This window comes from the organism of the source record quoted next, unplaced genomic scaffold (genome assembly GCF_019419815.1).
Source record: "Pyrus x bretschneideri cultivar Hongxiangsu unplaced genomic scaffold, Pyrus_bretschneideri_v1 Contig1, whole genome shotgun sequence".
Classification (NCBI taxonomy): domain Eukaryota; kingdom Viridiplantae; phylum Streptophyta; class Magnoliopsida; order Rosales; family Rosaceae; genus Pyrus; species Pyrus x bretschneideri.
Genome location: NW_025999390.1, coordinates 16,695,621 through 16,707,378, shown reverse-complemented (window position 1 = coordinate 16,707,378; position 11,758 = coordinate 16,695,621). Strand labels below are relative to the sequence as shown.

Below are 11,758 nucleotides of genomic sequence, written 5' to 3'. Positions count from 1 at the left end.
TAGCAAAAGGGGCTTATGAACTTGGGATATCGTACGAGGGTTAGTTTCTATAATAGAACATTCGAACCACCACTGTAGTGGTAAAATGCATGGTATGAGACGTGCAAGTCTGCATGTTTACTTATATAAATTAACGAGGGTTGCCGAAGAGGTTGCATCGCATTCATGCATTGTTATCAATAATGATTTGATATTTTGCTATATGATTTCATGGCACTTAATTTAGTATTGTCAATTTTACTATGGTAAGGTTATGTCCCCACTGAGTTGTTGAAGCTTATCCCTCTATTGTTATGCAGGTTTACGAACCAGACATTTAAGAGGATAGGCAGGATGAGATCAAATTAGATTGGAGTAGAGAAAGTTTATTCATCTATTTACTGTAGGTTGTAAAGAATTCTTGATTTGTTTAAGTATCATGAGTTATTTTTATAAGAGGAATTTATTTTCCATCCCGTTTCAATTTCCTTTTATTTTTTTAGTTTTTAACTCACGTTTCGGATTTGGGTTCAAGTTTTTATTATCGACCTCGGGTTCGGGGTGTGACACATTTACTAGACCTGATATTGCATTTGCAGTGCATCAGGTATGTCAATTCATGCAAAATCCAAGGGACTCACATTTCACTGCAGTAAAAAGCATTCTTCGATATTTGAACGGCATATTAACTTGGGAGTCAAGCATATCAAATGTGACTTAGATGTTAAAGCCTTTTCTGATGCAGATTGGGCTGGTGATCCCAATGTTAGAAGATCAACAGCATGATTTGTGGTGTTCTTAGGTTCCAATCCAATATCATTGTACATAAGCTGAGTATCGAGCCTTGTCATCCACCACTGCTGAATTGGATTGGATAAAACAGTTGCTAGCATTTTTGCAAGTTTCGATTCCCTATCAACCTGTTCTCTATTGTGATAACATGTCAGCCATTGCCTTGACTTGTAATCCTGTATTATACCAGAAAACAAAGCATATCGAGGTGGACATTCATTTTGTTAGAGAAAGAGTGGCTAAAAAGCTGTTACAGGTTCAATTTGTTCCTTCTACAGAACAATATGCGAATATATTAACAAAAAGATTATCTGCACCTCTCTACCAAACTCACTGTCACAATCTCAATCTTGGATTTCTCATCACTGAGCTTGAGAGGGGATGTTGAGGATAGTAATCCAATGACTATAGAGTGTGCCACTTGTCAAATATCAGCTGAGTTAGTTAGGGAACGTTGTTAGTCATTCTAACTTGCTATGTAAGAAATGAATATATTGCAGCTGTATAAAAGCATGCTTGTACTGTCATAACATTTTAATGAAAATACAATCTTCTTAGCTAAATCTATCTCTCTATCTCTTCTTTCTTCTCTCTATAGCAACTGTATAAAAGCATGCTTGTACTATCATAACATTTTAATGAAAATACACAACGGTTTATAGGTATGAGATTGTGGTGCTTAAAAAAAACAACTTATTAAAAAATTTAGAACATTAAATGTGTTTGGTAAAAAAGAAAAACTGTCAATGACGGTAGAGAAGCAAAAACATGATCTACCAGAGTGCATTTTTGCTCACCACCATTTAGTGTGGTGTATGCTCACCATCCTATTTATCACCGTTAGATAAGTTTGAATTTTGAGATTTGTGTTTATCCATTACACAAATCTTGAAATTCAAACTTATCTAACGGTGATAAATAGGGATGATGAGCAAAAGTGCTTCCGATCTACCATGTTTCTACAAAAAGTGTTTTTTTTTCTTTTTCCAAAACATAGTAATTAGTGCTCATTTAATGAAACTTTCAAATGACAAGTATACCCCCATGTATTTCACAAAATTACAATCTTTGCCCCTACATTATTGTCTTTGACAATTATTAGGTTACATTAAGGCATCATTTGACAGCTCGGATTGTATTGACTATTTCAGTCAAATATGATAAATAGTAATCGGATAGTACTGACTAAATTAATCGGAAATTTGGTGCTTTATCGGATAAATCTATGCACCGGATAATGGATAATACAGGACTACAATAAATTTCTAAAAAAAATTCACCGAATAATTGATGTTAAAATGGAAAAAATGAAGAAAACCAAAGAAAAACAAAGAATTACTCCTCATTGCACCGACAAAATTAAAAAACAAAACATAAAAATGGAAGGAAAGAAACCCAGGTTCCTCTCACAGTCGTGTTATCCTTTCTTCATCATCTTTCCCGCGCATCAATCTCACCCACTTCCTCATTTCTTCAATTAATCTCCCAAAACCCACATGGATTCACCAACCAAAATAATTAAATTGAAGATACAAATTGATGAAGAAATGAAATCAATTTCTAAGAAATAGATTGACCAACCAATTTCATAAGAGACGGAACAGAGAGCAAACAGGGAGATCAGAGAAAGGGAGTGGAGAAAAAGGACGAATAAGAGCGAAGTATAGCAGATGGAATTCGAGAGGACGAAGAAGAACGAAGAACAGCAGATGGAGTTCGTTATGGATAGAGGAGAGAACGGGGAAGGCACAGATCCATTTGAGAGCGAAGAGACAACGCGATTAAATTTTCCTTGGCTTTTGAGTTTTGAACCCGCTAAATTGAACAAGACTTGGCTTTTGAGTTTTGGACATGTGTTCATCCAAAATTGTGTGTAACTAGATGTGGCTGCTGAATTGTTTAGCAACCAAGTTAATTCCCGCTAAATTAGCCTTGGCTTTTGGAGGGTATTATTTAAGAAAAATTAATGAAAATGATTTGAAAATTTTAAGTTTTAATGATAAGGACAAAATAAAGTGTAAAGTAAATAGTACTAGAATTAACTTTTTAGTGTAAAAATGTGATTTTTCGTTAAATTGAACAGTACCGTGAGCTTTTCATTAAAACTCCCTATTATTAGCAGGGGTGAACCGGACTAAAAAGTGGGCCCATGATATTTAATTGGCCGACTATTTAATTCAAAACTACACCAAATACATGTCTCGCACTATTATTCCTATTTGTCTAATACGGCGTACTAAACAAGACTTAAATGACATATAATTTTTAGTTATTTAATATATTTAAAGCAATTTACATAAAATTTTACCAAACACTCAGACATTACCTTTTTTTTTAATTAAAAGTACTTTTACAAAAAAAAAAAAAAAAAAAAAAGTCCAAACACTAAACAACTTTATTTTACAACTGTTTATTCTCACAATACAACAATTTTTTTTCTTTTTTTTTAACACAGAAATACCAAACTAGTCCTAAAATACTTCACTCCAAATATATGCTATAGGTTTTAGCGTTTCTTGATAAGACTAGTCGTCTTAAAAAAAAAACCTTAAAAAACTAGTAGTTATGGACTTGAAAGTAATATCATCGAGGAAAGTAACTTATTTGCAACTATATAATATTTATCTTTGTATGTATTTCTAATCACTTGTGCGGATAATTTGTTTTGTTTTTCAAAATGGCCATAGATGCAATTAATGTCAATAACATTTCTTTCTATTTTTAATATCTTTTTGGCAAACTTAGAGATGTTAAAGCATAAGATACTTCACTCATATATATGCCAAAAATTAGGGTTTCTTGATCAAAGTATTGTCTAAATAAACGAGTTTATTTTTAAAGGAATCATCTTTGAGAAGAAGAGAACTTGGAAAACCATGTTTTTTTGGAAGACATCAAAGGATTAAACTAGGGTTGATACGTCATTCCATATGAGAAGAACATAATTTACGTATAACCGCTATAATATCTTTTGTTGTGTACATCCAAGTCTCACGTATTACAAAATTACATTATGTTGATAGTATATTACATGATGAGATATTCACAAAGAGAAATATATACTGAACTCACTAAAGTTGAAATGTTAGCTAAGATCTTTTAATCTACATATTTATTTACTCTCGAAATATAGCAATGACAAAGATTGACGAGCTAACACAAACAAGCACATATATAGTGTGCAATAATAATGTTAACTAGTACTGAGATTCAAGAATATAGAAAGAGAATCTTGTAGAAGAAGGAGAGAGAAACTAACTTCTTTGATATATTTCTTAATGACCAAGTAATACAAGCTTAGGCTATTTATACACACATGCATGAGTGAACTAACTGAACCTCTAATCTTCGTACACTTGGCTCAATCCTATACATCAATTACTACACTCTATCTAATAATACCAGACATTATGTAAATTTATGCGATGTGGTAAAAGCTTAAGTCCTAGATAAAATGCGATCGTCATTTCGAAGTGACAAGGGAAAGTCATGTTTGAACATTCTTAATGCCAATACCAACCATTAAAAAGGTTAAGGTCCCCTATATAACGTGCTGACCACAGTAGTAGGCGGAGCAGTTGATCCAAAAGCCAAACAACCTTGTACCTGAACACCGAAGTAGGGAAAATATAAATCCATATCCCACACAAACCATTGACCAAAAAGAATCCCACACAAATGAACAAAGCCAAAGTAAAGACAGTGTAATATTAATAAACGCATACATGAAGTGTTAATTATCACACTCTTTAAATAATATATTTACAAGTATTATAATCGAAATCTTTGTTTTCTTAGAACCTATGTAAACTTATAAGTATAGAACAATTCAATTATGTTAGTATCAATCAACTTTTTAATGACGAACAATTTATTTGTTAATACATAAATGATTGCATTTGAAATAAGTTAATTACATCTTAATGGACAAAAAAGTACACTCATGAATTAAGTCGATGCAAGTATATTGTGCCTAAAATATTTACTTGTGAGATTAAATTGTATAACACATAACCCAAGTTTTGATTAAACATTCGACCAAAGAAAAAGAAAAGGTTTTGATTAAACAAGTCTAATTTGTACTCGAGAAGGAAAATGAGAGATTTCGTGTAAGAAACATTGGGACCGGTACATCTGGTTTTTAGATTCATCCAATGTCAATGGGGCAGCTTAACCTTTGAGCTGTCCTCATTCATTCACCTACAAAATCTATGAATTTTTAACTGTTTCTAAAGAGAGAAATTTCCAAGTTTCCAAAACTTGGAGAAGTTTTACGTTCCATAAGTGACAAGTTATAACAACCCAACACCAACCCTCGTGTCCTAGCTAGTTTTTAAACCCCTCCATGCGACCCAAATTTCAAACTCATACGCTTTTGGGAGTTTAAGATCACTCAGACAAGTCATTTTTTTCATTCAGGACTAAAACAAACAGATGGTGAACCTAGTGGCACTTCAGCAACCCTTGCTGCATGGCCTTATGAAAATGGCTGGGGTCCGACCCTACGCGGTCGAGATCGAACCGTGCACGGTTATGAATTTCTGGGTCCCGAACGAGACCCTCAACAAACCCAAGAAGGGGGAAAAACCCGCTATGGTGTCGGGCCCAACGAAGCCCGTGGTGGTTCTCATCCATGGGTTCGCCGCCGAGGGGATAGTGACGTGGCAGTTCCAGGTTGGTGCTTTGACCAAAAGATACTCCGTCTATGTCCCCGACCTCCTCTTCTTCGGCGGCTCCTCCACCGACAACCCCGACCGGTCGCCGACTTTCCAAGCGGAGTGTGTGGCCGCGGGGTTGAGGAAGCTCGGGGTGGAGAGGTGTGCGGTGGTTGGGTTTAGTTACGGCGGGATGGTGGCGTTTAAGTTGGCCGAGCTGTACCCGGACCTGGTGGAGTCCATGGTAGTGTCCGGGTCGATCTTGGCCATGACTTGCTCAGTCAGCGACGCAACGATGGAGAGGCTCGGGTTTTCGTCGTCGTCGGAGCTTCTACTGCCAAGCTCCGTGAAGGGGCTCAAGGCTCTGCTGTCTGTTGCTGCTCACAAGAAGCTGTATTTTCCTGATCGGCTTCACAAGGACTTCCTTGAGGTATTGAATTTTTACTTCTCGTTTAAAAAAAAAAAAAAAAAAACTACTAAAAAATGAATAAAAACTCATACTTAAATTTTTTTAAAATTATTCGTTGTTAATTTATAAAATTTCGTGTTTATAATCAGAACTGTTCATATTATAAATCACCCTATAAAGATCGCATCTACAAAAAATTAATTAAAACTAAGGTCGTTTAATCATCAAATTATTTAAAAACAAATGAAAGGTATTAGTAAAAGCATTATGAACCGTCTATGTATTTGCTATAATAGATTGACTAAACTAGTTTAGTTTTAATTTATTTTTTACAAAGATGATCTTTAAAGTGTGATTCATAATATGAACTATTCTGATCATAAGCACAAATCTTTGTAATTAAAATATTAAGAATTTTGAATAAGAATTCGTACTTATTTTTCAGTAACCAAGTATTGTTCTTTAAAAAATAGTTATCGTCTCGATGCGATCTTCAGATTTAAGGTTTTATCAAGAGTAGTTGAAATATTTAAAACTTCATAAATAAATAGGAGGTGAGACAAATTAAAGGTTATAACTGACAGTGGAATGGATAACCATGCAACTAACGTTTTATCAAGAGTAGTTGAAATATTTAAAACTTCATAAATAAATAGGAGGTGAGACAAATTAAAGGTTATAACTGATAGTGGAATGGATAACCATGCAACTAGAAGAATGCGGATTTGCATCCTCTCTTGAGCAAAAGAGACGGAGCCTCCTGATCCAAATACACAGATCGTTAGAATTTAATTTAACGGTTATAATTATTATAACTTTTAAAAGAATCTTACGTTTGTAGCCGTTGGATCAAAATCTAACGATCCGTATATTTTGGTCAGGAGGATTCGTCTCTCTTACTTAGGAGGGGATCCAAATCCGTAGAATGCAAACTTTTTCTTCCATGCAACCATGCACCATTAAAGATTTGTTTTTTCTTCAAATTTAATATGTGTTTGGACCCACTTTTTCGTCATCTGCTCATGTGTTGTAGGCCATTGGATAGAGTAGCTGTTAAAATAATTTTTAGTTATTATTTAATAGATAAGTTGTGATTTTTAATGATAATTATCTATTAAAAGTTTATAGGAATTATTTTGACATTTTTCTGGGGAAAATATATGGGATAAAAACAATTTAAGGGCATGGAATAGATGGGAAGTTATGACATCATAAGTCAAGGAGCGGTACAAAAAACACTCAACTCATTGGCTTGAACGATGACTAATCTGATAGGTTGTATTCTATGTTGAAAGTTAGGCTTTATCCTATGATGGAAGAATCCCTGGTTGTCAGACCAAAAGATAAGGTAGTGATTATGCCACTTAGATCATCTTCAATTCTTGTGTCTTAAATTTTAGTTTGTAATGATTAAATAATGATTTTAGCTTAATTTTTTGTTTTTGGTAACTTTTTTTTTTAAATAAAATTTATGTAGATTATCTTAATTTATTTTTATGAACATTTTAATTTAAAAATATTTAAATTTCGATAAATAATAAAAAATCATACAAATATATAGGTATTTATAAAGTTTTAAGTTAAATTTGATTTAAATAATTTTCCTAAATTATTTTAGACATTAGATTTAATTTTGGGCCGTCAAATATATATATATATATATATATTAACTATTAGATTTAATCTCATTTGATCATAGCCATTAGATTATAAGTAAAAAACAAAAAAAATGTTTGAACTATGATAGTTTGGTGGGTCCAGAATAATTTAAGCCAGACTTAAATCCTGAGGGAAATCTAGCCCAGAGATATATTTTCTCCCCATAGCTTATTTTAGCACATGGTTGGAGATGGTTTGGGGGAGGTTTTAAAGTTTATATTTTCAGCTTTATCCCATGGGTTGGAAGTGGTCTTAGTACTATGATTTAGTGGTATTCCTCTTCACTTGTAAGTAAGAAGTCTTAGGTTTGGTTCTCGCCAAAGATGAATTTGAATCACATTATTGCTAGCTTATTGTGTGGCTAAGCCCATGCTCTTTCTCCTTACTGCAGATAATGTCGATTGGTTGAACTTACGAGATCATGATCATGATCTCTAAGTAGGGTTACAAAATGATTGGTTAACATTCAAGTCACCTTAGCAGAGAATCAGGGATTGAGTCAACATATCAAGATAATATTTCACGAGTTAGGATTGCAACTGGACTCTATACAATGATCAAGCCGTCAAGTAACGTGGTACTTTTTAAATACAAGCTCGTTTGTAATGTAGAAGGACCTTTAACTCAACACATAAATCAATGCTTTGCGCAAACTCTCTCATTCTTTTTTTAGAAAACCACTAATTGTTTACTAACTATCAGCACGAATATAGTCTGGCTAGGCAAATTTGGGTTGAAGGACAACATACGAGTATTGCCTAGTTAGACTGAAATTTTCCACAAGCAGCTATCAAGGGTGACAATCTGGTTAGACAGCGCTGGAGTTGTATAATCAATTCGGCAAAGGAGTCTCAACTGCTTGGTTAAATGACGAGTTTCTCAAGTTAGACCGGTTAACGGTCTTAAGTCGCTACCGACGAAGAGTATTTCATTGTCTCACCGAGCAAAGGTCACGTCATAAGCTTTCTCGGCGAAATGAAGTGTTTTATGATTGGATATTCTCAAGTCATGTGCAGAGACACTCATTTCCTTTGAGTATCTTTGTCTCTATAGTTTGGTACCAATTTCGCGGACCTATATTCTTGCCAATATTGTCAAGGCTGTTGAACCCAATGCAAAAGTCCAGAACTTCATAGTGATTTGCATAACCTTGTCTCCAGATTATAGAACTCAAGGCCGAGAGTGTTTCTTCTTCGAAATAAGTCTCTCGATTTAGAAGTCATAAGCATTTCACCTCCTCTATTGCATTCAAGACATTCGCCCGACCGAGCTCGGTGGTAAGTTAGCACGTCCACATCAGCAATCAACCACCAAAGGACGTAGTTAGCTCCTTAGTTACTTCGACATGCATGCCACGTATGCTGTGTAATTTTCAAGGTCAACATTTTGGTACGCTCGATTAGATCAAGTGCTAAAAATTACGAAGTTCAGATGATGTTTCAGTATCCCAATTCAACTTCAATCGACTGGACGAGATTCAACCTCAACTAGAGAAACACATTCAAAAAAATGAGGAACATTAAAAGGCAAAAGAGGTGAAAAAGATTATTGATGCACATGAAGGGATGAGAAAATCCTTCTCCCACATGTTAAAAGTAAAAGCCCATATCAACTTCCAAGAGTAATGGGTAAAAAAAGATAGAGCCTATTTTATAATGGCTAGATGAGGACCACTTTCCTTTTGTTCTTGGATACAATTACAAGCGTTGTTCTAAAAATTCCCGCTTAAGCACTAGGTGGTAGGCGGTAGGTGGTTGGTCAATACCCCGATTATTCCCTAAGCGTTTGAAAATTAGGAAATGGCACTTAAACCTACTTAAGTGGCCGCCTAGCCCGTCCAGACCGGCCTAGGTCGTGACTCTTACTTAGACAAAAAATAGAAACTTTCATTTTGCATTTCTTTATCAATAAATTGTAAGAGACTTGTTAAATACTTAAATGAACACACATTATATGCTTGTTCCTCATGTTTTTATTAGTTCTAATACTTTATAATTTATATGTCATTCTAGTTTGAGTTTATGTATCCAATGAAATTATGTATTTTTTAAGTATAAGTAAATACTTATTTATACGATATACAAAAAATTACTTAAATTTGCCTAGGCCCCCACCTAGCCGTCTAGGCGCTAAGCCCCAACCTGCCACCCGACTAGCACCCAACGTCTTTTAGAATCTTGGATACAAGTCAATTTCATTTTAAGTACGGTTAGTTCGAAAGGCTGAGGGTGCGGGAATACTCACTCCGGCCCCAATCAAGCATCGTCCTATGAGGATTGTCTATTTAGCCGAAGAAGAAGTTAGGGCACCTAAACGTTTGGTTGAGTCTAAGAAGTTGGTCAGCCTAGAAGAAAAGGTTCAAGTTTATGATCCAAACATAAAAATTAATTAAGAAGATGATTTGTCAGAACAATGTTTCATTGACAAACAAGACCGAATGGCAAAGTGATTATGCTCAGGGCAACTCGATTATTTGCTCGCCGAAAAACAAAAATGTTCGAGAAAATTTCTCTACGCAAGGAAAAGATCCGTCCTGGAATCAAACATCGCTAACCTCCTTCCCTTATGGTTATGCATTTCTTTTAATTTTTGCACAAAAAAATAAAAATAATGGCAAGCATAGTCAACGCAAAGGATTGTTCATATTTGTTTAGAAGCATCGGCAACTAAAGTGGGTGGAGAATTTGAAAAGTGGTGTGGCTGCGTACGTGTTGTAGTAGAAGGATGATACCTCGTGGAGATGGTATTTGTTGAGCATATATAATATTTTCTTAACAGTTGAATCAGTTTCTATGTTCAGATATGCTACGGTGCCGAATTAAAATTAGCATGCCTCACTTTTTCGTCAGAAGTTCATCAGAGGTGCTACATATATGATATATAATACATTATAATATATATATATATATATATATATATATGAATGTTGATTATCCAGGTGGTTTGTGTGTGTGTGTGTGTGTGTGTGTGTGTGTATGTGAATGTTGATTATCCAAGTGGTTTGTAACACATTAGGAAGAAAATATCATCAATAACACTATGCGGTTTAGGAAGCAAATTCTTTGAACCATTTGCTGAAATATTTTGGTACATCCAAATTTATAGGTGATGTTCACCCACAGGAAGGAAAGGGCAGAACTCCTTGAAGCTTTAGTCATTGATACCAAGGACCCAACCATCCCCAAATTCCCACAGGTTATTTTGGCCAATTTTAGTTTGTTTATGTATTAATTCTTAATTAAATCTTTCTCTTTGATTAATTTTATTCCAATTATTCTATTAATTTTTATGTCTCTTTCATATGTTTGCAGAGAATACATCTGTTATGGGGTGAAAATGATCAGATATTCAACCAGGAGCTTGCCCACAACATGAAAGTGTAGGTTTAATGACATTGACAATAATATTTATCTGCTAATTAATTAAAATTAACTTATTGGAGAAAAATTATTTTTATTGACGCATGTTAAACTTATGCCAAAAAATGAATTATTTATTGACGTAAACCGTATTTCCTATTGATTTGGTAAAGTGTTTATTTATATGCAGGCAATTAGGAGAAAATGCAACATTTGAAGGCATAAAGAAGGCAGGCCACTTGGTTCATTTGGAACGGCCCTGTGTTTACAACAGGTGTCTCAAGCGATTTCTTGCTTCCCTGCAGCACGAAGAAGATGGAGCCCCAAAAAAGGGACAGTGATATCTCACTCCTACTTGCTTCCCTGCAGCATGAAGAAGATGGAGCCCAGAAAAGAGAGAGTGATTTCTCACTCCTACTATATATTTTTATTAGTTTATGTACTATTTTCTGCATGAATCAATTCACTGCTTATTGTTACAAGTAATGTGGAAGACTATCTTCGTGTTGAGTTCTGCCATCTGGTTAAACTTAATGATACAATTTGAATATATTTTCTTATGTGCCACTTCATACTTGCCACTAGAATTAGTTGATTAGGTGAAATATATATATATATATATATATATATATATATATATATATATCCATTTAAGGGAACTTTCACTTGAGAAGTTTGTCTGCCATTTTTTTGGTTTGGTAATCATTTCGTTATTAGTTCAATATTAACATGTAAGAAAAATACATGGAAAAAAAAAACCTTTCAAGAGGATTTACCGATAGGGCATTTTCTGTCACTAAAGTATTGGGATATTGCCCTCCATTTATAAAGAAAAGTATAATGTTCGACTCGCACTAATGATTAAGTTAATTATCAATTAGGCCTTAGTAATCCATTACTGTTTT

The 11,758-nt window shown here is 34.3% G+C and overlaps 1 protein-coding gene and 1 long non-coding RNA gene across 2 annotated transcripts; both read left to right on the top strand.

The window, feature by feature from the left end:
- Positions 1-5,039: 5,039 nt before the first annotated feature.
- Positions 5,040-11,420, top strand: LOC103948870 (epoxide hydrolase 4). The gene is made up of 4 exons (XM_009359955.3): positions 5,040-5,856; positions 10,600-10,689; positions 10,806-10,873; positions 11,044-11,420. Exons 1-4 carry the CDS (start codon positions 5,206-5,208, stop codon positions 11,192-11,194), a joined length of 960 nt encoding a protein of 319 aa, XP_009358230.1. The 5' UTR covers positions 5,040-5,205; the 3' UTR covers positions 11,195-11,420.
- Positions 5,962-6,960, top strand: LOC125479668. Its single transcript, XR_007260160.1, has 2 exons — positions 5,962-6,405; positions 6,511-6,960. It is a non-coding gene; the product is annotated as an uncharacterized LOC125479668 (long non-coding RNA).
- Positions 11,421-11,758: the final 338 nt, after the last annotated feature.

What these genes read in the sequence shown, in the direction of transcription:
- LOC103948870 (XM_009359955.3), top strand. Translation starts at nt 5,206, where the DNA reads ATGGTGAACCTAGTGGCACTTCAGCAACCCTTGCTGCATGGCCTTATG. An exon ending in TTCACAAGGACTTCCTTGAG is followed by an intron (nt 5,857 to 10,599) that starts GTATTGAATTTT and finishes CCAAATTTATAG; the next exon opens with GTGATGTTCACCCACAGGAA. An exon ending in CCATCCCCAAATTCCCACAG is followed by an intron (nt 10,690 to 10,805) that starts GTTATTTTGGCC and finishes ATATGTTTGCAG; the next exon opens with AGAATACATCTGTTATGGGG.